Consider the following 27748-nt stretch of genomic DNA (forward strand, 5'->3'; position numbering starts at 1 on the left):
GTAGAATTATATCAACCACAGTACAAGAGGAAGCTATTCAGAACAAAATGGCAATTAATGTGTTTAATTCACAAGAACTTTACCAAACTTTAGCTCTATTTTTTATTGGAACAGAAAATGTTCAATCTGGTGTTTGTGTTTAGTCTGGTGTTTGTGTTCAGTTTAGTGCTCGTGCTCAGAGCACTGTCTATGACATTTCACAGAGAGGTCAGTTTTGCATGTGGATGCCAGTGCATTGATCAAATATTACTCCTGTTGGGCTGAAGCTTCTCTTGTTCCAGCTTCTCCTGGTAGCCAGTTCTTTGAACATCAAAGCTGTTTCAAATGATTTGCATCCACAGTCAATGAGAGCAACCTGTCACTGCAGGGAGAGTTCTGAATCCAATGAGACTAAGGGTGGCAAGTGGGTCAGAGCAGATCAAGGAATGTCTGCACCAATTAGGACTGGCCTCTTTGGGGATAAGCAGACATAGCAAATAATTGGACATCATGTAAAATATAGTTGAGCTCCTCTGTAACACCGGTTGTTGGAATCAATAAAATCCTAACTTGTGCTAATAACGATAACAAGGTGTGCTAGCTGGTTTAACTGCACCTTCTCGCTGATTTCTACTCTAGAAAAAAAAACTACTTCTGGGTCATCAGGTTGCTGCCAATATCACTTCCTGTTCGCTGCACTTGCGTAAAACAAGAAGTGACGTTGCTAGCGGTCTGATGATCCAGAAATCGTCCATTTCTTTAGCATGTGTGAATAGTGTTAAAGGGTATTGGGAAATTAGTAGAAAAATGCGAATGGATTAGATGGCTCATGTGGTGAAACAACAGTGATGATTTAATGGGTCAAATGTCCTTTTTTCTTTGTTTTAACATTGTGATTCTACGCTGCCTTTCGGACAGATCCAAGACGTAAAAATGAAACATAGGAAGGGTTGTTAAACATAACAAGTTACCACAATATGACCTCTTGAATTGGATCTTGCAGAAGGCATTGTTTTACTAAGGAGTAACCTTAAAGGAGCTACAGTTCATGACTCAAACAGTGGATGTGATAGATTGCGGGTGCTGGGCTCATTGGCGTACATTGGCTCAATAGGTGACGCTAACAAGAGTAAGCTTGTGATGATGAATGGAAAACTGCCAGAGAATTTTCCAAGCTTCTATTTCTTGGCTTCTTTATCCGGAAAAATGGAAAGCTGAATAGTGATCTGGCAAGGCAGGCAGCAAACATCCTGCAGCCTTTAGAGCGCTTAGCAAAGTGGAATAAAGTGGAACTGTTACATGCAATGACAGGCAATGAGGGTCATATCTTATGCATTGAGCATCATAATACAATATATGGTGTAAAAGTGAGGAGGAGGTGTGGCAAATAAGAATTAACTTAAATCACAACAACAATTTATTTAGCGCCTGGTAGGGAACTGTGAATGGTGGGGGAGGTGGCTAAAATCACAATCAAAGAGGTAGAACCATAGGCAACATTTGAATGCACAATGAGAAAGTGTGAAACAGGAAGCCTTCACTATATATAATATATATAAATGACTTGAATAAAGGAGTAGAGAGTTTTATATCCAAGTTTGCAGATGACACAAAGTTAGGAAACGCAGTAAATCGTGTAGATTCAAGCAGGAAGTTACAAAGGGATTTAGACAGATTAAGTGAATGGGCAAAACTGGCAGATGGAATTCAATGTGGGGAAGTGTAAGGTCATCTGCTATGGATCCAAGAATAGCAAAACAGAATATGTTCTAAATGGTAAGAAACTAACAACTGTGGAAGAGCAAAGAGATTTGAGTGTCCACGTACACACATCACTAAAAACAAGCTCACAGGTACAAAAAGTTCTCAAAAAGGCTAATGGGATGTTGGCCTTTATCTCACGGGGGCTGGAATATAAAGGAGAGGAAATGATACTTTAACTATATAGAGCCTTGGTCAGATCCCATCTGGAGTACTGCATTCAGGTTTGGGCACTGCACCTCAGAAAGGATATATTGTCTCTGGAGAGAGTGCAGCACAGATTCACCAGAATGATACCAGGGGGAAAGGGTTCTTTTCTCGAATAGTGCCATGAGATCTTTGACCTGAATAGCTAGGCGGGAACTTGGTTTAACATTTCATCTGAAAGAAAGCAAATCTGACAATATTGTGCTCCAGCATTGTACTGGAGTATCAGCCTAGACTTTGAGCCCTAAGAGGGGCTTGAACCTACATACTTCTGCTTCAGAGGTGAGAGTACAATATAATACAAAATTACATTTTTATGGTGCATTTCACGTTGGGAGGACGTCCCAAGGCACGTCACAGTCAGGGATTTGGACCCGAGTACTACCAACTCTGCCAGGTTGATACCTTATAGTGTGGGGTCAGGACGTAGAGACATTTGAAACAAAATAACAACATCAAGTTGTATTTCTATTGTGCCCTTCATGCAAGCTGGTGTTATGGAGCACTCACGGTGCAGGATTGGATGCCGAGCAAGGGAGAGGAGTGGAAGAGTGATCATAGGTATGGTCCAAGAGAAGGTCTTTAAAGATAGATAAAGGGGGGAACAAGATGGAGGGATTGAGATTCCAGAGATTGGAAGGCTGAAGGCTCGACCTCTCCTGGTTGCAGAGGGATCGGGGACGCACAGCAGGTCTATATTTGCTGAACAAAGGGAGCAGGCAGAGGAGAGGAGCACAAGTAGGTCAGAGAGGCACATTGGAACAACATAGGAACAGGAGTAGGCCATTCAGCCCTTCAAGCCTGTTCCACCATTTAATTAGATCATGGCTGATCTGTACCTCAACTAATCCTTTCAATTCCAGTTTCCCGTTTTCTCCCCATATCCCTTAATACCCTGACTTACCAAAAATCTATCAACCTCACTCTTGAATGTGTGGATGGATCCAGCATCCACGGCATTTTGAGGGAGAGAATTCCAGATTTCTACTACCCTTTGAGTGAAAAAATGCTTCCTGATTTCACTCTTAAATGACCTGATTCTAATTTTAAGACTATGCCCCCTTGTTTTGGATTCCACCACCAGAGGAAATAGCTTCTCTGCATCTACCCTATCAAATCCCTTTATCATCTTAAATACCTCAATCAAATCACCCCTCAACCTTCTAATCTCAAGGGAATACAATCCAAGTTTACACAGCCTTTCCTTGTAACTTAACCCTTTTAGGCCTGGTAACTTTCTATTGAACCTGCCCTGCACCCCCTCCAGGGCTAATATATCTTTCCTGAGGTGTGGTGCCCAAATCTGAACGCAGTCTCCAGATGGGGTCTGACTGACGCTCTATACAACTGAAGCATCATTTCTTCCCCTTTGTATTCCAGGTCCCTTGAGATAAAGCCCAACTTTCCATTCGCCTTCTTGATTACGTTTTGCACCCGGGAACTATACGTAAGGTGCTATATCAAATGCGAGGATTATTATTATTATTATTTGACTTGAAATCAATCCTTTCGGAGCCAGTGGAACCCAGCAAGCATTTCAGGATTAGAGTATAAGAGTAGGGAAGTCTTGCTGCAACTGTATAGGACCCTGGTGAGACCACACCTGGAATACTGTGTCCAGTTTTGGTCTCCTCATTTAAGGAAGGATGTACTTGCCTTGGAGGGGGTGCAGCGTAGATTTACTAGGTTAGTGCCAGGGATGAAGGGGATGAGTTACGAGGATAGGCTGACCAATTTGGGCCTATATTCTCTAGAATATAGAAGAATTAGAGGGGATCTTATTGAAACCTATAAGATCATCAAAGGGCATGATAGAGTAGATAGTGGGAGATTGTTTCCCCTGGTTGGAGAAACTAAAACCAGGGGTCACAACCTTAAAATCAGAAGCAGCCCTTTCGCACTGAGTTGAAGAAGAGCTTCTTCACTCAAAGGGTGGTGAATGTATGGAACTCACTACCCCAAAGGGCTGTTGACGCTCAGTCCTTGAACATATTCAAGACTGAGATAGATTTCTTATTGCAAAAGGGATTAAGGGATGTGGGGATAAGGCAGGGTCAGGTTATTATCTGGAGTTAGATTAGAAGATCAGCCATGATTGAATGGCGAGGTAGGCTTGAAGGGCCGAATGGCCTACTCCTGTTCCTACATGTTATGTTATGTTATAATAAAATAATAATTCTTGCATCTAATATAGGGGCTTATCATTTTGTCAAGACATTTCAAAGCGCTTATAGGAAATTACTGTGTATTTGTAGGGAAACGAGTCAGCCAATTTGTGCACAACAATGTCTCACAAATATGAAGCAAATGACTACTTTTATCTGTTGGACTGCTTTCCTAAAGGCACACTTCCAAAAATGCATCACTCCTCACTACTGTACAGCCTCGACCAGGGGTGTCAAATTCATTCAGACTTTGGGCCGCAAGAGCAGGTGAGCATGAACCATAGGTCAGGTTGGATGGTGTCTTTTGGAGACAAAAGTCTGTCACTAACATCATTTCAGTGAAAATGGCCACTGTTGGCATAATTTCCTGCAAAATAGCTGACATTGACATAATTTCCACTGTTACAGGAAAGCCAACAACCCTGTTCACAAATCCACACAACATCCACGTTATACTTGGACTTGGACGTCAATAAGTGTTGTCTGTCTTCAGAAGTTGAAGTATTAGAAGCTGATGCTCTTTTTGATGCTATGAGGCCACCAATGTCAGGTTTGATCACCTGCACTTAGTTCACCTTTTGGAGTGAGTTCCTTTTTTATCTCGCACTCTGTACTACGCTCTCGCTCACACTCTCTGCCATTCTCTCTCTCTTCCCCATTCTTTCTCTGTGTCAGTCTCTTTCTCTCACGGTGTACCACTCTTTTTCTTTTTGCCACTCTCTCTCGTTCTCTCTCTCTAACTCTGCCTTTCTCTCAGTTTCCGAGTCACTCTACCTTTCTTTCTTAGTTACTTTGTAGAAGGTAGGCATTTGTTTCTGGCCCCAACCCTGCACTGCATCAAAGTACTGCACTGTACTGCAATTTAAAAACAAACCCTAATTTACCAGCTGAACACCAGAACCGGATGGCAGGAGCAGAGACATTGGCACTGATGAAATGAAGCTGTGTGAAGTTATGCACAAGTGCACTCAGTTACTATGTGGCGGGTGGCTATGCGTTTCATCCAGGATGTGTGTTTGGGCTAGTGGCCATTTTATTTCCTAATAGGCTGAAGAAACGGATAAGGGGTTACATATTTGATTACATGGTTTTCCCGGTCTAGACTATGACCTGGGGCTTCAACCCACAACCTTTGAACCCGAGTATCACCAACTGAGTCAGGTTGACACACATCTGTGGAGTCCTGTAGCTCAGTGGTTAGAGCACTCGCCTTGCAAGCGAGTCACCTGAGTTCAATTCCAGGCAGGGTGAAACCTTGGGCAAGTTTCCTTACTTCACACGCCTAATAATAATCCCTCCAAAACAAAAAACAATAATAAAAAAATGGTCATTATCAATTCACGACTGTTGTGGGAAACTGCTGTGCGCAATTGGCTTCTGCATTTCGCCCACAGTCAATTCACTTTATAGTCTATTCTGTGAAACACTTTGAGACATTGAGAAGACGTGAAAAGCGCTATATCAAATGCAAGGATTATTATCATTAATATTATTATCTAGAACTACCAGTACTTTACCCTGATCTTCTTATTAGTATCTTCTAACACTCAAATGCTACCTTTGGAGACAGGTTTGGTAATGATAATAATAATCCTTGCATTTGATATAGCGCTTTTCACGTCGGGAGGACGTCCCAAAGCGCTTCACAGAACACACTGTAAAATGAAGTGACTGTATATTTGTGGGCAAACGCAGCAGCCAATTGCGCACAGCAATGTCCCACAAACAGTCGTGGGTTGAAAATGACCAATTTATTATTGTTTTTGGTTTTGGAGGATTATTATTAGGCTCTGTGTGGAGTAAGGAGACTTGCCCAAGGTTTTGCCCTCTGCCTGGAATGGAACTCAGGTCTCTCACTTGCAAAGCGAGTGCTCTAACCACTGAGCTACAGGACTCCATAAAGTCCACATAGAGAGAGACAGAGAGGCTGTGGTGTGTGTGTATGATGGCGGTTGTGGTGTGTGTGTGCAATGGAGACTGTGATGTGTGTGTGATGGAGACTGTGATGTGTGTGTGTGTGTGTGTGGTAGAATGAAATCTATGGAATCTGATTTGTGATATTTCTTAATGGATTTCTTGATGAGAAATGTTTTAAGGACAGGCATTCTCATGGCAAGTTATCCGAGTGCTCTGAGATATTATCCGACGTGAAGGGCACTATATCAATGCAAGTTGTTATCACCTCAAATCCTCTCTAAAATTCCCTTATTTTTAGACCTAGTTTGTGCTCTCTTCATGGAGTGAAACAAGGTGCTAGTTGTGGCCTGTGCGAAATGTTTCACATCAGGTTATTAAACAGCTGGGATAACCCCAGATTTCCTGTTTTGCTTAAGTTGGACAGAACTAAATTGGAATTGGTTGCATCTGACTGGCCTGCACTTCCATTGCCTTCTTTGCACCACGTACCACCTTCCGTTTTAAACCACTTCAGAGTGCCGTGAAAACTTTCTCTTTCATTTTAATATTAATATTAGCATTGTTAATATTAAAAACCATACAAAGATCTTATGATAAAATCAAGAGGGAGCCGGGTGAAGTAGGTCCTTTAGCGCATTCTGCCTCATCTCTTCAGAGTACTTTCCGTGTGAACCTGTGAAGTCTCGTCCTACTGCCTCAATTGGTAGAACTCTCGCCGCAAGATCAGAAGGTTTGTGGGTTTGAGCTTCACGCCTACATGGTGTGATTATATTCCAGGGAAGTGTTGGGGGAGCCCTATGTCGGGCTCTTAATAATATGTTCTTAATATATTTGAGTTCTTAAAATCACTGCTTTTTGCAGTTATGATTATTATCATTGCCTTTTGAATGAATTGTTCTGGGTTTACTACCTTTCTGTAGTTCAGGTTTACTACTCTGCAGCTGAATACTATTTTGGTCTGTTCGGGACTATTCTGGCCCTAAGGCTTCCTGTTAAATATGTGATCATAATGTTCCCTCCCAAGATGATCTTTCTAACAGCCTGGATTAGCTGCTGTTTATTTTGAATAGTGACGTAAAAGATCCACCGGAGGATCTTCAAGCTGCTTTGGTTTTCCTCTGAGTTCATCAAATTAAAAACAAAGTTTTATAACTGCGGGTACATGGGTAGTCTAGGGATAAGCAATGGTACCAAAGCAGAAGGAACCATTGGTCCATAAAACTGTATCACCCCCTCACGTGTATTCTTTCCATTGTCTATTCACTTAGTTTGAAATTAACACAATTGCAACCTAATCAAAGAAAACAAAATGAGGGAGAGGCAAGACTGATGTGCGTAAGTGCAAAGATTGTATGAATTTTACACTCCGATGATCTTTGCACTTGTGCACATCAGTAGCTTGGCTTGGTCTGTGTGGCTCTCACCTCCGAGTCAGAAGGTTGTGGGTTCAAGCTCTCATGTATGGACTTTGAGGTTACAGTCTAAGATGGCACTCCAGAGGTACAGTCCTTTGTTTAAGCCATTAAATTAAGGTCTCCTCTGGCTTTTCAGGTGGATGTTACAATAATAATCCTTGTATCTGATATAGCGCCTTATCATGTCTTTGAGACATCTCAAAGCACTTCTGTTAAAGATCACATGGCACTAAAAGAGAAGGGAGTTTCTTCTGGTGTCCTGGCCAACAATTCCCCAGATAAAATTGATCATTCACATCATAATAACCATAATCAATAATAATCCTTGGCTTGTCTTTCACGGTGGGAGGATGTCTCAAAGTGCTTCACAGGATTTACTGTAAAATGGAGTTACTGTGTATTTGTAAATGAACGCTCACAGCAGTGCTTCAGGAATGTTAGCAAGGACATCAGCAAAGACCCTTTCTCTTTTCGAGCAGGGGATTTTTAATGTCCACCTAAACAGGCAGGTGGAACTTCGGTTTAATGTCTCATCTTGTGTTCATGTCCACATTTGAGCTGGTTCCAATTAGTGCGGATATGGAGCTATCTGCTGAACATTGACTTAGATGATACATTGTAGGATGTCTTCAGTCTGTTAAATTCACTCGTGCAACATTGATTGATCATCAGAACGAAACACAAGGGTCTGTTCTGGGTCCCTTGCTATTTGCTCTATTCATAAATGACTTCTTGTCATACTAGCTGCTGTCAACAAAGCTAATCAAATACTAGATTGAATCTTGAGGAGACATGAATATAAGTCAAAATAAATTATTCTGACCTTGTACAGGCCACTGGTAGAAACATAGGTTCATCGAATGTTTTATAGCCCACAGGAGGCAATTCAGCCCAGCATGTCTGTATTGCTGCCAATTCCCCGACTGGAGTTTCTTACTCTCTCATTTCTTAGCTCTTTCTCTCTATTCTTTGATAATTTTCCTTTTCGTTTCCACATAGCAACTTGTATTTATATAGCAGCCTTTACTTTGGATAAACTCTTGGAGCATTTCACAAGGACTGCATTGGACTCCCACGAGAGGAAGGAGGAGTTGAATGTAAATTCAGTTGAAGTGGTAAGATATTAGGCAGAATTTATATAGCGCCCTTCAAGCGGAGCAGCATCTTGGAGCACTTAACAGCTACTTGTGCTGAGGCACAAATAAGATTGAAGCAGTAAAATTTTAGCTAGGATTTAAAAACAATCAGTGAGGGTCGAGTGCTGTTTTATATGATGTTATGAACTCAGCATTAACAACAACAATTTACATTTATATAGCACCCTTCACGCAGGGTCTCACTACTTCTGAGGCTGAGGCATTCCTCATTCTTAACGTCTAGCTGTGTAAGAGATTTTTTTCTAACCTTCCCAATTTCTTCTTGTGATGATCTTCAATTTATATTCTTTTGTTATGAACCCTCAGATAAGGAGGGAACAGACCTTCAGGTCTGAATAATCTTGTCTTGGGCTTTTCTGTTTCCATGGAGCCATCTTCCTATCATCCACCTCAATTCCAGTAAACTAACTGTGACCTTTCTAAATGCTGCCGTCTTGTGCTGTGGGTCCACCTTTCCTTCCTAGCCCTGACCTGGCGTAATTGGAGACAAGAAGGGTCAGTGTGACTGCAGTCGTCATGCGTCATGCAGCATCATAGGGAATATTATAGCACCCTTTGCAATCAATAGTTCCAGGAAAAAAATGTAAGAAGAAATTGACTTGTTTGGTACAGTCTAAACAGATTGTACAATAGACAATACAGTGGAATACATATTGTACATTATTCTACACATGAGTGGATCTTACTCACATAAATGGGATAAAGTGAACATCACCCATTACCCATTCTGTGTTCTTTGCAACAGGATTCAAAATAAACATTATCTTATCAGGGCTGCGAAAGACATCATCTTAGGAAACAACAGTGTACTCTCAGTCTTAATGCATTATATCAGACAGTAAGCAATGATTATCATGGCATTGTAGCTCGTGCTGTGTCTTGCGAATGAGTAGAAGATGTTTGAGACCATGGTGTATGAAAACAAAACAACAATCTTATCAGGCACCAAGCAACCTGGCACAGTTAGCTTCTGAAAGCGATCGCCAAGCTTACTTAATGGAGCCTCGTGTTGTGCCAGCTCACTCCTTGCCATCACACAGTCCACTGAAGCTGATGTGTGTGCCGAACCAGCAGCTCTCACGCCGATTGGAAATGCAGTAAGCGAAGCATACTATGTCACTGTGTGTTCTGCTTACAGATCAGATTGTGGGTGATGGAAATGCATATATCAAATCACTATATCACAAATGCAATACATTTAAATGACACTTGTTGCTTTAACGTTTATTTATAGGCAATGCACATAAATACTTGTCAAAGGCATCTGACGACTTTATTGGAAATATTTGACAGTGATATTTATTTATCATTTTTGAATGAAGCCGTGAAAGCTTCTTTGTTCTGCTGCCTCTCCCCATTTCAGGACCAGGCAACTGAGAGGTAGTGTGTGCAGGCTGCTTCCAAGCCCATGCCTGCACTGCTCTGCAGAGAACTACCAAAGCGTGCACTAACAAACAAAGCGTATCTTTTCCTCTGATAGTATCTTCTCTGTCTCTTCGAAGCAGCACAGTTCAGGCCAGGAATCCGCTCAATAAAGGGTTTAAACATTCATCCTGTGGCTCTGTGCCACTGAGTCAAATACTTGAGGTTTGCACACAGAATTACATGGAGTGAGTTGAGGATGGAACAAAACACCAAGGTTCAACACAGACTCCATGAGCTGGAGTGAACAACCCCAGAGACTGGTTGATGTGGTTATTAGAGAAATGTTTTACATCACAGAAGAAATACATTTGACCCATCCTGTCAAGTGTCTGAGAGGAAGAGGCGCTGACGAGAATTGAGTGCGCTAGCCTCAGTTTTGTTGACGTTGGAAAAAGTTACGATTCATCCAGACCATTCAGCTCAACGAGTATGTGCCAGTGTTTATACTCAATACAAGTCCCCGTCCATATTCCCCTCTATTCTTTATACTATTGGATTAATAAATAGCAAATCTGGGATATACAAGTCTGACTATCTGAAACTCCATTTAAACGTTGAACTCACATAAGTCAGAATGAGATCGTCACCTGATTTTCAGAGGGTTGTCTGCAACATATTAGCAATTGGCTATTTTTAAAATTATTTTCGAATCTTGCAATTTAGGCCCTGCTGTGTTTTAATGTAGCCCATCGACAACTCTTCCAGTGTTTGGAATTCTGAATACAATTCTAGTTTTTCATTGCAACTGGATGAATCAGAATGGAGACACTGGGTTGAGAGTGGGATTGAAGTACAGTAGTTTGTTCCAGTTGATGATTTAGATTCATTGTCATTACTTCTTGTCAACAAAATCTACCCTGGATCCCTCTCAACTCTCCCAACTATCACCCCAACTCCTAATTGCCCCTCCTTCCTAAGGTGTGGGAGCAAGTTGTTGTCTCCCAGTTGTTCCTTCCTCTCCCACCATCCCTGTAACAGCCCTCCAAATCTGTCTTCTCATGTGGTGTCCCTCAGGGCTCTGTCCTCGGTCCCCTCCTCTTCACCCTCTATATGCTCCCCCTTGGTGACATCATCCGCAGACACGGAGTTAACTTCCACATGTATGCGGATGACACCTAACTACCTTTCCTCCTCTACTCTAAACTCCACGACCACCGATGTCCTGACAGCTGCCTGTCCGACATCGAGTCCTGGACGAGAGACAACTTTCTTCAGCTCAACGTGCGAAAAACCGAGGCCCTCCTGATTGGCTCACGTCAGCGCCTCCGCACCTCAGGCGCCGACACCATCAGCATCCAAGGCTGCACTCTCCACCTCTCAAAGCCAGTCAGGAACCTCGGCGTTTTGTTCGACCCTGAGCTGTCCTTTCTCCCTCACATCCGCACCACAACTGGCACCGCCTTTCATCACCTCCGGAACATCGCCAGACTACGGCATTACCTCACCCCTCACGCTGCTGAAACCCTGGTTCACGCCTTTGTCACCTCAAGGCTGGACTATGGGAACGCTCACCTCGCCGGTCTTCCCGCCACCTCCCTCCACAAGCTGCAGGTCATCCAGAACTCTGCAGCTCGTGTACTGTCCCGCACCAGGCTTCGGGACCACATCACTCCCACCCTCGCTCGCCTCCACTGGCTCCCCATCCCCCAGAGGATTGATTTCAAGATCCTCATCCTCACCTATAAGGCCATCCACGGCCTTGCACCCTCCTACCTCTCTGACCTACTATCCCCCTACCTACCTACCTGCCCGTACCCTCCGTTCCTCCGGCTCCGGTCTGCTCCACGTCCCCCGCCCCAATCGCCCTACCATCGGTGGTCGAGCCTTCCGCCTCTCAGCCCCGAGGCTCTGGAACTCCATCCCCCAGTGCCTTCGCCTTGCTTCCTCCCTCTCCTCCTTCAAGGCCGGTCTCAAAACCTTTCTTTTTGACCGAGCCTTCAGCTCCCCTCTCGACTCTCTTCCCCCTCCTCGATCCCTCCCTTCCCTCCCCTCACCCTGACCATTTCCCCCCTCCTCGCTCCCTCCCTTCCCTCCCCTCACCCTGACCATTTCCCCCCTGCTCGGGTCATGACCCAACTGTGCAGCGCCTTGGGACGTCCTCCTGACGTGAAAGGCGCTTTATAAATGGAATCTTGTTGTTCTTCCGCCCTGTCCAGGTACCGAGACAGCCCTGGTCAAATTCACAAATGTCATTCTCTTTGCCTGCAACCAGTGCTTCCTGTGCCTCCTAATCCTTCTCGATCTCTCGGCCGCCTTTGCTACTCTTGACCATTCTATCCTTCTCCACTATCTCTCCTCCATGAGACTTTCCACTTTCCTGGTTTTATTCCTTTCCAGGATCTCCACTTTGTCTCACACAGTGTTTTTTTCCTTCTGCCCCTACACGGCCTTGTATATTTTTCCCAGTGCATTATTCTCAGTTGTCACCTTTTCATCAATGCTCCCCCCGTTGTGACATCATTCACAGACATGTACACGGATAACACCCAACTCTACCTTTCTGTCTCCAACCTTAACTCCAAACTTCTGCTGTTCTGACAGATTGCCTATCCAGACATCAAGTCCTGGATGAGTCATAATGTTTTCAAACTCAGAATCAACAAAACCGAGGCTATCATGCTTGACACACATCAACTCCTCCGCACCCGGGCGCTGTTACTATCAACCTCCTCTTCTCACCATTTCACCTCAAATACACAAACTCAATATGGCAAGGATCAGTGAGAAGAGTGGAGAATTTGCAAGAACTGACCTGAGCAGAACTTGCAAGAATGGACCTTGTGTATTGAACAGCTCTATGTTTCCAACCAAAGCGGAATTTGCTGTATGGGCAACCTCAGTTCACGAAAATTATAGTAATCAGCTCACTTTGAAGTGAGCTGAGGTCCAAGCATTCATCCTATTTATCCCTATAAATAAATCAACTGTTGCATTCTTTGACTGGTATTACCAGTTTGATCAGTTGCATTTCTTTGAGGGAGTGCTGTTTTGTTGAAGATGACGTCAATCGGATGAAGTATTAGTTTGTGCACCCAGTCTTCATGGAGTGCCTCTTAAGTGTTATCAGAGATTAGCATTTAAAAGCCACTAAGAATAGAGTACTGACTTTCCTCAGTTTGTAACTTGTGGAGGAACTCTCAAATGCTGCCTCAGGATTTAAAAGTTAAGGTAATAATAATAATAATAATCCTTGCATTTGATGTAGCGTCTTATCACATCTTTGAGATGTCTCAAAGCGTTTCACAGAATATACTGTAAAGTGAATTGACTGTATACTTTGTGGGTGAAAGGTGTGCTGGTCTCTATTGATTGTATAACACCCATGGAATAAGGTTTTGGTTAGTATGACTTCATTTCTGCAATGTTTCCATATCCATAACGAGGTCCCAATTGGTACATATATTAGGCTCTCTATTGTATGGTCATTAGATTCCATTATTTAGACAGCGCTACATTGAGGTAGATGTGTAGCTATCACTAGAGGCATTTCATAAAGACTGGATGGAGAAACAAAGTCTGAAGGACAGGAAGTGTGCAAGTTGTGCTTACACAGAAACTTTCTGTGGCGTTCTCTGATCGTTACACGGATGTAGGCATCCTTGAGTTTATTATCGTTATCAACAAAGATAGCACCAATATTATAGACTAAATAGAAAAGTATTTAACAATTAGAAAATCATTCAAAAATGGTTTCAAATATATGGGGGTTTCTTACTTTTCAGATTGGTCATATCACACATTTAGAACCTGGGCTATATGCTGTACATTGAATTTAAATTCTAAAAGTTGTTTGAAAAAAATGTAAGGGCTTGAATGAGAAATCTGCAGCGTAAATGGCAGCAATAGTGCCTAAGGTTCATCTCTTACAGGGATGTGTATTACATCTATTCACGGGGGCTTCTCACATCTGAGAAGTTCAGATGAAGAAGGCCCTTCAACCAATTTGACCTCATCTTTCCAGAATATCCACCTACCATACCTCATCGCAACATCAAGATGCTTTTTAAATGAGTCCAATATCTTCCTCCCCATTCCCAAACCGTGTGATGTGGCCTTAAACAATGTGAAGAGGATATTTGCTGGCTACATTGTTTAACCAGTTTTGTTCCTATGGCCAAGTCATGTCTTGCTAAACTTGTAAATGCAACATCCTGACCTCAACAACTCTTCCTAGTAACCTGTTCCAGTATTTAATTATCCTTGAGGTAAAGATATACTTCCTGGTGTCTGCCCTGTAATTGCCCTTTGCAACCCTAAACCATTGTCTCCTTGACTGCCATCTCAATGCATCTGAAAGTATTCTTCTGTGCTTATTTTCTCAATCCCTTTGTAAATCTTGTATTCAACAACAACAAGAGCTTGCACTTATATAGCACCCTCCACCCAGGGTAGCGTCTCAGAACGCTTAATTGTGGCAGAGCCTGACGTCGAGCCGGGGTGAGGGGGAGGTGGCCGTAAGCATGGTTGAACCGGAAAGTCTTCAGGTGGGACTTGAAAGAAGGGAGAGAGGGGGCAAGGCAGAAGGATTGAGGGAGAGTGTTCCAGAATTTGGGGGCGTAGTTGCTGAAAGCATGACCTCCAATGGTGGGGCGGAGGGTGCCGGTCGAGGGTGTCGGTCGAGTGGAGGCGCCGGGTGGTGGATTGGGGAATAAGGAGGTTGGAGAAGTAGGAAGGTGCAAGGAAATGAATGGATTTGAACACGTGAGTGAGGGATCTTGAAGTAGATCTTTTCAGTGATGGGGAGTTAGTGGAGCCCTCTTTCAAGTCCCGCCTGAAGACTTTCCTGTTTGACTGTGCTTACGGCCACCTCCCCCCTCTGAAGTACTACTTTCAGAGACTGTGCTTCCCGATCCGAGATTGCCTCAAAACTGGCTGCCTGATTATTATTACACGTAAATTCACATAAGTCGTATCAGTTGGGACCAAAATATTTAATATGATTTATGCAAAGTACAAGTTATGGGAAACTCCCATAAGTATTATTGTCTGACTTAATACGACTTACGTGAAATTATGGGATGTAATGTGACACCACATTAGTGCCTTCAAAACCAGTGCCTCTTTTGTTAAAAAATTTTTCTACATTACCTGTCGACTAACTAGATATTCTTAAGCAAAGAATAAGTACAATACTTGTCTTTGGGCCTTTACAATGTCAACACCATGATGACGGTTCAAGACCTTGTTTCAAATGCAGCACTACGCATGTGTTATTTTATCAGTGCAACCAGTCAATGCGCATACAGTACTTCCATCAATGCAGCAGCAAGTGTGAAAGCAGTGATAATTTCCCACACTTGTGTCAAGCACAGCACTGTGCATGCAGTTCTTCATCAGTACAGCAGGTAAGTGGGGTAGTTGCAATACAAGTTGGGAGATGATTTTCATTAGGATTATTTGGGACCAAGAAGCAGTTACGACGTAATCTATCCAAATTGTAAATACAACTAGTGCAAAGAAATCTTAAGTAGGAAATTGAATGGGACTCAAGTTAATGTATGACTTAGGTGATTAGTCGATTTATAACAAGATGACTTATGCAAGTTTACCTGTACTAGAGTTAAAAAATAGGTATTGTGGCCATTGCATTTGATTCAGCGTGAAGCCAATTCACTCTCTAGCAGTTCCAGTCTTCCTGTAGATAAAATAGTGTGTAAACAAACCCAAGAGTTTATTTTGATTTCCATTAAGATTGCAATTCAGTCACAGAAATAAGCCAATTTCTTGTCCAAAAATGAAATGCATCATCCAAAACACGAATCACTTTGACATCAAGGGTAAAAGATGGATACGCACTAGTAACTGGTTAAAAGGAATGAAGCAGAAGGTGATCAAAGCCTCTGGGTAATTGAAGGGGAAGATAGGTCGACATGGGGAGGAAATCGGGGTTGGTTTTGGGATGGAAAACCACTACTCGGAAAAGCTGCAGTATTACTGTCCCCTAGCTGTTAGAAAAAGTGCCTTGTAACAAACTTTATCTAGAAAGCCTATGTATGCCACATTGACCAACAAGATCTCAATTCTGATACAAGATCACGTCGAAGCTGACGTCCTGAGAAAGTGTCAGTGTGACTCACAGTGGTTTTCCTGTCTTTAGAGGCTTATTTTGTTGTTTTTTATAACCCCATTAAATGGGGACGTCCCACGAGTATGTGCTGCGACCCTTCCTCCTCCTACATAAATGATCTAGCTTTGCAGACTCCATGCAAGTTAAAGTTGCAGGTGACAGCACGTTAGGGGAAACTGAAGAAGCAGAGGGGGCAGCCAACATCTGATAAAGACAGCCTGATAAGATATTGAGCTCGATAAGATATCAACCTTGGCTGATCTCAGGCAACTTTGAGTCAAAAATATGTAGATACTATAAATGCGTTGTTTTACTGAGAAAAAGCAAAAATAAGCGGTGCACATTCTCCATGGAAGAAATAGGAAGGATGTTGAAAAAAAGTTGAGTTGTTAGTTAGTGTGTTCATAATATCACAAGATTGGTTTGGATGAAGAAGTCCCTTCAGGCCATCCTTCCAGAACACCCACCCCATCGTCCTCCTGCCACAGCATCGAGCTGCTTTTTAAATGAGTCCATTGTCTTGCTCACCATGCCCGAACAGTGTGAGGCAGCAATAAACAAAGTGAAAAGGATGCTTGCTGGAAACGTTGTTAAACCAGTTGTATTCGACTGGCCAGATTATGTCTTGTTCAATTTGTACACAGCTGAGCTGGATTGCTGCAGACTCGTTGAATTTCCGCTTCAATTTGTTGCAAGGCAGTTTGCATAATAAATACATTTAAAAGGAAACACAAACAACAAAAAAGACTTGTTAAAGGTGGTGTGTTTCTGTAAAACCTTGCTCTAATGAAGCATTAAACTTGAAATTACACAGCAATTTATTTTATGACACATTGAAAAAGTACCTGTTATCAAAATAAAACCCCAGGTTCACACTGTTACGCATATGAAAGAGATGAATAATTACAGGAATTCAGTGGTTAACCACCACTGAAGGGTGTGTTGCTTACAAGAAGCGTGGCATTTATTAACATGTGAAGATCATGGTTCCTATTTATAATTGAGTATAAGTTATAATTATTTATAATAATTTATAATTCAGCCAAAAGAAAGGGGGCAAATATGAATATTTTCTTACAGAAATATAATTTCCCAATCTACCTGTTGCATAGTGGATGGTTCATTTCATTCTGCCTAATAATATTTTATATGTATTACATATAATGACCATAAATATACACATATTAATTTTACTGAATAAAGAGAGTACCTTTTCAAAAAAAAAGTATTTCTTGAACATGTAGTTATGTTCCAAATACTAAAACGTTTAATGCGAATAGTACAGCACTTACCGAGAATTGGTCGCAAGAGCTCAGTCTAGGCCGCGGCGCTGGGCGAAGCCGATTTCCTGCTCGTGCTGCTTCCATGATCCCGACACATTCCCGCGCATCCGCAACCAGAGCCGCTCTGCCCGCAGTAGCAGCATCAAGCAAACAGCGCGAGAGACCCCGGGCGTAGCGCACTGTGTGTACAGGTTTGTAGCGGGGCCTAGACCACTGTGTGTACAGGTTTGTAGAGGGGCCTAGACCCTGTGTGTACAGGTTTGTAGAGGGGCCTAGACCCTGTGTGTACAGGTTTGTAGAGGGGCCTAGACCCTGTGTGTACAGGTTTGTAGAGGGGCCTAGACCCTGTGTGTACAGGTTTGTAGAGGGGCCTAGACCACTGTGTGTACAGGTTTGTAGCGGGGCCTAGCGCACTGTGTGTACAGGTTTGTAGCGGGGCCTAGCGCACTGTGTGTACAGGTTTGTAGCGGGGCCTAGCGCACTGTGTGTACAGGTTTGTGCCCGGATTCCACAGTGAAAGAGTGAAAGGAGAAGATTGTTTTCACCCAGAGAGTGGTTGGGATGTGGAATGCACTGCCAAGTATATTGGAGCTTTCTATTGCAGTTTTCAGGAGGGAAGTAGACAGACATATGAGAGAGGGGCTTGAGGAGGTATGGGGGCGATAAGGCTCTGTGAGCCAGTACAGGCCAAATGGCCTTCTTCTGTACGGTAAACTTCTATATTTCTAATGCCTTTCCAGATGGTAGGATATATGTGGAGTGTTGTAGTTCAGTGGTTAGAGCACTCACCTCGCAAGTGAGAGATCCGGGTTCGATTCCTGGCAGGGCGAAACCTTAGGCAAGTTTCCTTACTCTACACGCCTCTGTTTATCTGGCAGTAAGTAGGAGTCTGGTTGTTAATCAATTGGCAGATCACTTTTCCGGGAGTAATAAGTCCTTCAAAAAAAATGGGTCACTCAATCCATGACTATTTGTGGGATACTGCTGTGCGCAATTGGCTGACGTACTTTAGCCACAAAATATAGTCAATTCACTTTTACAGTATATTCTGTGAAGTGCTTTGAGACGTCTCGAAGGCGTAATAAGGCGCTATGTCAAATACAAGAATTATTTTTTATTACTTTTTTATTGACCAGCCCAGCGCGACTGCACGACTCTCATCATCCAGCCTGCACCCCTCCACAATCAAAATAAAGAATTGACCCAATTGGGAGTCAGCTGCAAAACCCACATCCTTTGTTGGAGCTCAGGCAGTTGTGAAATCTGCAGCCAATTCCACTGAAAGACATTTTAAACACATTTTTCTGCAAAGTTACAAAACATCAGTGGCTTGTACATTCCGGATTAAACATGAGGAATACCAGACTAATATTATACTTTTTTTTGTTTTGTTTTCAGCCTTTTTATTCTGATTTGTTCCATTTAGTAGAAAAACGAGCTGGGTTCCTGGAGCCATATAAAATCCTATCTTTATCATGCGAAAATTGCTACAATGCACTTCACCATTATTTGCTTTGAAATTCTACTTAATCTTAAAAAAAAGCTCTACGTTAGAAATTTCACACACTGTATCCATTAATATTTTGAACCCTGAAATTATCGCCGCAGTAATTTCTTAGAAAGCTGAATAGGGTTTGTTCTCCTGCTGGTAGATAGCCAGAAGCAAATCCGCCTAAATCCACGCCAGGATTTGTGCTCAGCACAGCCTTGTGCAATGTACTAATAGTTCTGGTTTGTGGTTCAAAGGAAGAGGCAGATTTTGTTTTACTTGTGTGATGCCATATAAGAAAGAATCAACTAACTGACTCAAGTACTGTACTACGAAGATGAAACTGGTTCAGAATTTCTTAGTGAGCACGTTGGCTGATAAAAGTGAAGCTGAGAGAAAAAAACAGTGAACCCAGTTATTATTACCAGAGAAATGCATATTTTATAAATGACTACATTGAGAGGACTTCATTGGCGGGTTTATGCTTTGAAACATGCGGTTCTGGAATGGTTTAAAGTAATTTGTTTCAAATCGTCATGGAGCAGTTTTCATGGGCGATAAGAAATTGACTCAACCACCTGGATGAGGATAAAGGCATCGAGTTATTTTATGGAAAGTACTACAGACTGAATACGTTTGTTCATTTCTGGGTTGAATAATACCCTCAGATATAAAGCTGCACAAAGAAAGAATTCTTCACTCAGCACGTTGTGTGTCTGACTGAACTCTGAGGGTCACACAACAGTTCTTTTTCTTGTGCAGCAGAGAATATCGAAGCTGTAGCGGTGACTTTAGCTTGACGGAGAAAGCATATTTTTCGAGGTGTTTTACCTTCTTAGAAACACTATGAAGGACAGCTCATGTGTGAGCTCTTGTCATCAGGACATGGCTTTGTGTGGCATGGAGGACCCTTTTGATATCCATGCTAGCTCTGTAGCACATTCGAAAGCTGAATGCCCATTCATCTGTTTATTCGCAGAGGAGGCCTACCAAAAACTTGCAACTGAGACCCTGGAGGAGCTTGACTGGTGCCTGGACCAGTTGGAGACCCTGCAGACCAGGAATTCTGTCAGTGAAATGGCATCCAATAAGGTAAGACCGTGCTGCTTTACAAAACCTTCGGACTAGAAAAATGCAAGCTGCTGAGATGTAATACTAATCTTCAAGATTCAAGTTCTGGGCGATCATTGTGTAAAAGTTTGAAACATGTGAGTGATCAGAATTTGGCTGGTTTCACAATCTGGTTTCACATTTGCCTTCTGCAATATTACGCTGTCAGTACTGTACTCTGTTTGCATTAAAAGACACCCCTTCACATCAGCATTTTATCCATGTGGTAAATTTGTGTCAAGTTGCTGGCCCGTACTCTATATCTTCAATATTGTACCTTTGTGCCTCATGCATAGAAGTCTACTTCAATCACTTCAGTGTATCTGCAGCAAAGAATTGCACCCTTCCAGGAATCCAGATACAAAGAGGTGCAGATCTGTTTGTGAATGCAAGTTATGTTATCTAAACAAAAGGATACCTCTTCATATCATAGTCGAGTAGAAGCAGCCTTGCAAGTTAAGTCCTGGTGCTCTTTAATTTTCTCACAGTAAGTTAATAGTTTCAACAAGTTAATCCAATACAAGCTACTACATGCAATGTAGTCTGAGACATGTCATAGGTGCGTTTAAATATTTCCAACTGTGTGAATGCTGCACAGCCAGGATTATAGGAGAGTGATTTGTAATCATTGTGTTTGCAAAGGCAGATGTGGATTAATGTGACAGGAGTAAGCTCATTTTAAAGCCAAGCTTTTCCCAGTTTGTCTCTCTTCCCTTAGAGAGACCGTAATCCTTGTGGACGGCTTTCCGGTTGTATTACTAAAATTATAACAGCTGTAGAGGAATGGATCCTGCCAGTCAGGCCAATAATTGTCTGCCTCAGCTGCCAGGTTGTGGTTTGGAAGTGTGCACTTGTCATATAAACACCGTAATACAAAGCAATTGCATGATGCTATGTCAAAACATCTATAAAAATAGCATCTGTCAATGACATTCACTCCATTTTATTTGTTTTTCTGGGAACTGAGATGATTTTTAAAGAAGCAAAGTTTATTTGAAGTAGCGACAAGCCATCTTTCACAGGTTATAATACGAAGCTGTAATTTGGCAAATTTAAGATGATAGAGCAGCACCAGCTTGTCCTTAAACACCTATAGTGTATCCTCTGATGTATACTGCTGGAATTACCCCTGATCATGTTCGTTGTGGATCTAGCATGCAGGTTAGTTGCTTTGTGGAACTGTATGGAGCATTTATTTTTAGAACAATGTGATATTTTATTAGGTCCAGTACAGTGGCTTGCTTTGGATTGAATGCTTTGAGGTTATAACACAAATGGATAAGCAAGCATTGACAAGGTTGCATTTACACAGTTGGTGATTTCAGCTTTCACTGCTTCCTTACTGTCGATTACAGTTAGCCGTTTCCAATGGAACACATCCAGTAATGTATAATCCTTTGATAAAATTAACTTCAAGATTTATAAAGGTTCACCAGATAAGGAAAAGCAAGGACCTTGGTTATTTTGTCCACACTCGCTGTCTTCAATAATCACACTTAATCATGCAGATGTACATGTGTGGATTATCTCATTCGCATTAATTCATAATTATTGATAATAATTAATAATCATAACCTTAGGGAAGTTTCTTTACTCCACAAGCTTCTGTGTTTTCCAAGCAGCAAGTAGGAATCTGTAATAATAATAATAATAATAATCCTTGCATTTGATATAGCGCTTTTCACGTCAGGAGGACGTCCCAAAGCGCTTCACAGAACACACTGTAAAGTGAATTGACTGTATATTTGTGGGCGAACGCGGCAGCCAATTGCGCACAGCAATGTCCCACAAACAGTCGTAGATTGAAAATGACCAATTTAATTATTGTTTTTGGTTTTTTGGAGGGATTATTATTAGGCGTGTGGAGTAAGGAAACTTGCCCAAGGTTTCGCCCTGCCTGGAATTGAACTCAGGTCTCTCACTTGCAAAGCGAGTAAGTTAGTCGATTGGTTAGTTAGTTGTCTTCCAGGGTTAATATTACCTTCAGTATGTAAATAATAATAATAATTTGGTGCACAAATGTTTATGGGACACTGCAGTGCGCAATTGGCTGTCGGGTTTCGCCCACAAAATGTAGTCAATTCACTTTACAGTATATTCTGTGAAGCGCTTTGAGACGTCTGAACGATGTGATGAGGCGCTATATCAAATGTTTTAAAAATATTTTTAAATATGTTTTGCATTAATAGAGTTTAGAATAGAGATTATCCTGAAATATTTCCCCTGAATTAATTCTTATTGAAGTGGACACCAGAGAGTATTGGCATTATTCCACTGGGCACCTCTCTAATGTGGATAAATACTACAAGTTCTTTTTTCAGAACTTGGTACAAGTTCCCTTTTGCCCATTTGCATTGGAGATTTGTCCAGCATACTTTATTTTAAGTATTTTCCTGGAGCTTTTAAGAACATAAGAAATGCTGGACGAAAAAAGACTAAGGTCCAACTAGTTCGCCTTCCACCTTCCTGGGGGTTGCATGCACATATGTCACAAACTACCTATGTACTATATCCCATAATGTTATTTCCTAAAATAAGAACATAAGAAATGTTAGATTAGAAAAGACCAATGTATCCGAGCTGTGGTGAATTTTTTGTGTCTGAGCTGTGGGGAAGTTCTTTGCATGAATAAAACTTTGGTTCATTCACGTTTTACATGGCCATAGTCCACGTTCATAGTGCACTTAGAGTCAATTTTACAAATCAAATCTCTCTGCGGACTGTTCTTTCCTTTGGGTCAAGAGGCAGGTAAGATAATACACACAATTTTTTTAACAGATTTTCACCAAAATAAATGGGAGAAACATAGAAGTGGTCGTTCTGAAGCAACATTAATATGATAAGCACATTACCACGCTTGCTGTTGCAATTTAATAATAATAAATAATTTAGACAAACAAGGCAATGGAACCAGCAAACAGCAGTGAGAAAAATGACCACAAATTATCATTTTTTTTGATGAATTTTGATAGCAGCATGTGTTGAATTTACAATGATATTTATTTTATCTGTTGTTTGTTGCACGCCACTGCTGAGTACAGTTTCTGGTCCCTATTGTTGCTTTTTTTTGCATTCCTCTGCAATTTTCAACCCCAGACCTTCCCTGGAAGTGTTGACACCTGTAGGATAATGTGTTCCATGGCCATTGGTCACCCTCTGATATCTTACACTCTTAATAATAATATTCCTTGCATTTGATATAGCACATTTCACATCTTCTAGATGTCTCAAAGCGCTTCACAGATTATACTGTAAAGTGAACTGATTGTATATTTTGTTGGTGAAACGCGGTAGCCAATTGCGCACAGCAGTGTCCCACAAACAGTTGTGGATTGAAGTGACCAAATTATTATTGTTTTTTTCTTGAGAGATTATCAGGCATGTGGAGTAAGGAAACTTGCCCAAGGTTTTGCCCTGCTGGGAATCAAACATCGATCTCTCACTTGTGAGGCGAGTGCTCTAACCACTGAGCTACAGGACTCCTAATATACCTGTCTAGACAGTGAGTGTTAATCGGCTATTCAGCTGCAGAGAGCATCTCAGTCAAGCCCAATTTTGTCCTAGCTTGTTTATCCATACACCAATGGAAACCTTCCAACATGGGTCAGTGAATACTGATCTTGAGTAGGAACTAGAAACCCTGGTTAATATATCTTCCCCAGTGCCCGACTCCACTCTAGCCAGGGGCCTCAAAGAGAGACCTGGCCTCCATCAACTAATTCAGTGCAAACTACTGTTCAGATCTGAGACCTAAGTGACCCGTATGGCTCAGTTTCATTAAGAGAATTGACCTAACTACTGATATGCACGTTTCATCAGCGCTAAGACCACAGGAACACAGAAGGGTTAAAAATACTGTTCTTGTAACACGAATTTGTAAATATCGAAATCACCCTGAAACCACATGTGTCGAGTTGACGTACAGGAACTCAGCTCTTTGACACAAACACTTTCTAGCCATGTTGGAACACAGCTCCCATGGGCCACGCCACAATATTTCACATTTATTTAATTGTAAGATTTGATATTTCCGAGTCCGTTTGAATCTTTTTGCCAAAACTGCATTCTGACCCTTGATGAAAAGCCTTAATCATTGCATTTTTGCAGGATAATTATAATCCAGTGAAAACTACCGATACAATAATAATAATCCTTACAATGCTAGCATTTGATATAGTGCCTTATCACATCGTTGAAAGGTCTCAAATTGCTTGACAAGGTTTTATTGTGAAGTGTCCAGGTGAATGCGGAGGCCAACTTGCATGCAGCACTGTTTCAAAACAGCCATGAAGTGAACGACTGATTCCGTCTGGGCCAGCTCACCAGGAGAAATTCCTTATGGTGTGATGATGCATCTTATCTGTATCTTTAGATTTTGTTTTGACATTGGGATGTTGCTTCAAGAAGTTATTGGAGAAAATCAATAGGAGTGTCATGTGGATGTGTGTCACTGAATGACCCCAGGAATTTAATTCTGACGTGAAAGGTATTTACTGTAGCAATTTAGAATGAATGTCAAATAATTTGGCAAATACCACCAGCAGAAAATTGGGTTACACCCACAATATTGACGCCAACTCGTTCTTCCTTTCTTTATTTTTGTATAGGTAATCATTGGTTACCAGCATTAACAATTCAGGTAAAGAGCTTCCGATTTGGATTTGTGGAAACACCTTTAGTCTTAAAAAAATCTTTACGTTAGAAAAAGCAAGCTTAACAGTTTTAGTGCTCCGAGAAATGATCCTATTGAGCTGGGGGAGGGGGAAGATGACCGTAGGAGCGGTCACACAAACAGATCAAACAAATAGGAGTCCTGTAGCTCAGTCGTTAGAGCACTCGCCTCGCAAGCAAGAGACCTGGCTTTGATTCCGGGCAGGGTGAAACGTTGGGCAAGTTTCCTTATTCCACACGCCTGATAATAATCCCTCAAGAAAAAAAACAGTAATAAATTGGGTCACTTCAATTCACGACTGTTTGTGGGACACTGCAATTGGCTGCCGCGTTTCGCCCACAAATATATACAGTCAATTCACTTTACAGTCTATTCTGTGAAGCACTTTGAGACATCTAGAAGACGTGAAAAGTGCTATATCAAATGCAAGGATTATTTATTATTTAAATAAAGTTTGCTGAAGGTCCACTTTAGGCTCATCGGCTCCACCTAGACTCCAAACTGCAGTACTGCAGTTCCCTACACAGCTTCTCTATTTATGAGAATAAAGCCCTCTCTTTTTATCTTCCCCCAATCTCATCCTATACCATCCTATGCTACACAGTATCCCTGTCAAAGAGGGGAATAATAACCCTGATTTGCTTTGGATTATATAAAAAAAAAGTGTGATCACTCAATCCCCAACTGTTTGTAGGATACTGCTGTGCGCAATTGGCTCCCGCATTTCACCCTCAAAATACCCAGTCAATCCACTTTACAATATATTTTGTGAAGTGCTTTGAGATGTCTCAACGATGTGACAAGGCGCTATATCAATTGCAAGGATTATTATTATTTCCATTGTATTTGTTAAGTATGTGTACAGCTCTATTGTTTTCTTAATAAAGTTAATGATGAGCCATTGTGTTGCTGCACAAAGCATTTCTGCTGATGGGTATAATGACTAACATAGCTGTCTGGCTCAGTTAATGTGCGTTGACCTCTTTAGTGATGGATTGCGTTTGAGATGTAATCACTGGAAGATTACTTGATTGAATCTCCAGAGGATTACTGGGAAATAGCATGGTTCTCTATAGGAATAGATGTACCATGGAGGACCATTATAAAGCATTTCATTAGAATGTGAGATTGCTTATTGGGTGTTTGGGGTGTGGACCCCGACATACATTTACTCAAAATATCAAAAATGCGTGATCCCACTCGATCGCCACTTCATTGCATACACGCAGAGACAGAATTGCTGACTTTGGTGAGTTATCAGATCAGATCACTGTTATTTTCACTTCTTGTACACGTGCACAGTCCACAGGAAGTCACTTTAGTGGCGATTCATGCTCCCAAAATTGACCATTTTAACTTCCACGCACCAGCCACAAATTCATCTTTCTTTATCTTTCTGCCCACATACGCACACTGAATGCAAAAGAGCTGACCAGCAATTGTGGCTCATTATGATACTGATTGGGATTTTATGGAACCCATCCATTACATTATAATTGGCTCCAGTATAGTTTCAAAAATTACACAATAATTTCCGTTATTTATTCACAGTATATTATTCACAGTATAAAGAATTTTAAGCTCTTTTTGAAATAGTGGAGCACGTCTTCCCTGACTTTACTTCTGGGTCAGGATAAATATTGACAAGACAGGAGTCAGTCGTGCCTATAAGCCTAAACGCACTGACTGGGTATTGTCTCAGATGACAGGTGAGCGAGAGCATTGGAGTCATCATTCCTTCGGCTTGAATGCATCACAAACGGGCAGTCTCTGAAAAATAGCAGCTTTTAACCAGTTTTGAATGAAATCCCCAGAAACATAATATTGGTCATTTCATGTGTGAAAAGTGCTCCTTATGGCAGGCTGCTCTTTCATTGTTCCAGCAAATATGCAGCATGTATTGTCCACTGCAGTTTTATATAGAATTACTTAGAACATTACAGCACGGAAACAGGCCATGCGACCCAATTTATCTGCGTCAGTGTTTATACTCCACACAAGCCTTCACCCCTCTTAATCTATTCCCTTCTCCCTCATGTATTCATCAAGTTTCCTCTTAAATATAATGATAAGCTTTTTTGTATTTCACATAAATTGAATCAATTATTCATTCCATGAAATATCTTTTATTCGGAATATCAATGGTATGAAAATTTTCCCCATTAAAATAAATCTAAAGTATAACAGTGATGTGGGTAGCCTCTGAGTGCACTTAAGAGCAATGTGGTTTGATGGTGAGCTGGAAAGAGTGAAGGTGATGGTCAAAGAGTAAAGTCTTCAGGTGTGATCTGAAGATGGGCAAAGAGGGGGTAAGATGATAAGATTGAGGCAGGGAGTTCCAGAGATTCGGGGCATAATGACTGAAAGCACTGCCATCCAGCATGGAAAAAGAGGACAAAAGATGTACTGAAGAGATGACCACAATCCTGAGTCAAGAAGAAAATGGTATCAAGGCAGGCTTTAAAGATGGGGAGAAAGGAGAATGAGTGGGATTCTGAGATGGAGTTTCTGACAACAGGGGCAGAATGGCTGGAAGCTCACTCGCGATGGTTGGACGGGGACTGTGAAGCAGGCTGGTGTTCTCTGAATATAGGACTTTGCACATCAAGTACTTGGAGTTCTGTGTATCATCTGACAAGATAGTTTGGCAATTTAGATTTAAGAAATGAAAACTATCAAGACAAGAAATGACTTGTTTCATATCATTCAAAGAGGAGAGAAAAATAACGTGAATAGGTAATTGTACCATGTCAGCAATAATTCAACATAAAGCAATCACAATATGACAAGCAAAGTTGAGTAACATAGCCACACAGACAGTTTAATCACGCTTCCATTAATGTGTTCTCACGAGCAGTCATGATGTATTATTATTGGTGTGGAATCTCAATAATACTGCGTGAGTCAGTGGTGTTCATAAATGAACAGAGTAGTAAACTGATCCTTCATTTGCCTGGTTTAGTTCCACTGAAAGGAAATATTCAATTAAAACTAATTAGCACATTGCATTCTTTACCAATTTTCAGTAATAAAATAATCTACCTCTTGCTATAGGAATCGGATTCAGAGTCACAATATAAAAGAGAGTTTCTGAGATTTTA

At 41.6% G+C, this 27748-nt stretch overlaps 1 protein-coding gene across 3 annotated transcripts in view; it reads left to right on the plus strand.

Annotated features, from left to right (window-relative positions):
• The window catches only part of pde4d (phosphodiesterase 4D, cAMP-specific), a 360576-nt gene that overhangs the window by 289982 nt on the left and 42846 nt on the right, over positions 1–27748 (plus strand). For all 3 annotated transcript variants that reach the window (XM_007892156.2, XM_007892157.2, XM_042335145.1), the window contains one exon: positions 19845–19957. In XM_007892156.2, the coding sequence (XP_007890347.1) occupies positions 19845–19957 (113 nt within the window). The remainder of the gene's footprint in view (positions 1–19844; positions 19958–27748) is intronic.

Source organism: Callorhinchus milii, unplaced genomic scaffold (assembly GCF_018977255.1).
Source record: "Callorhinchus milii isolate IMCB2004 unplaced genomic scaffold, IMCB_Cmil_1.0 Scaffold1, whole genome shotgun sequence".
Taxonomy (NCBI): Eukaryota; Metazoa; Chordata; class Chondrichthyes; order Chimaeriformes; family Callorhinchidae; genus Callorhinchus; species Callorhinchus milii.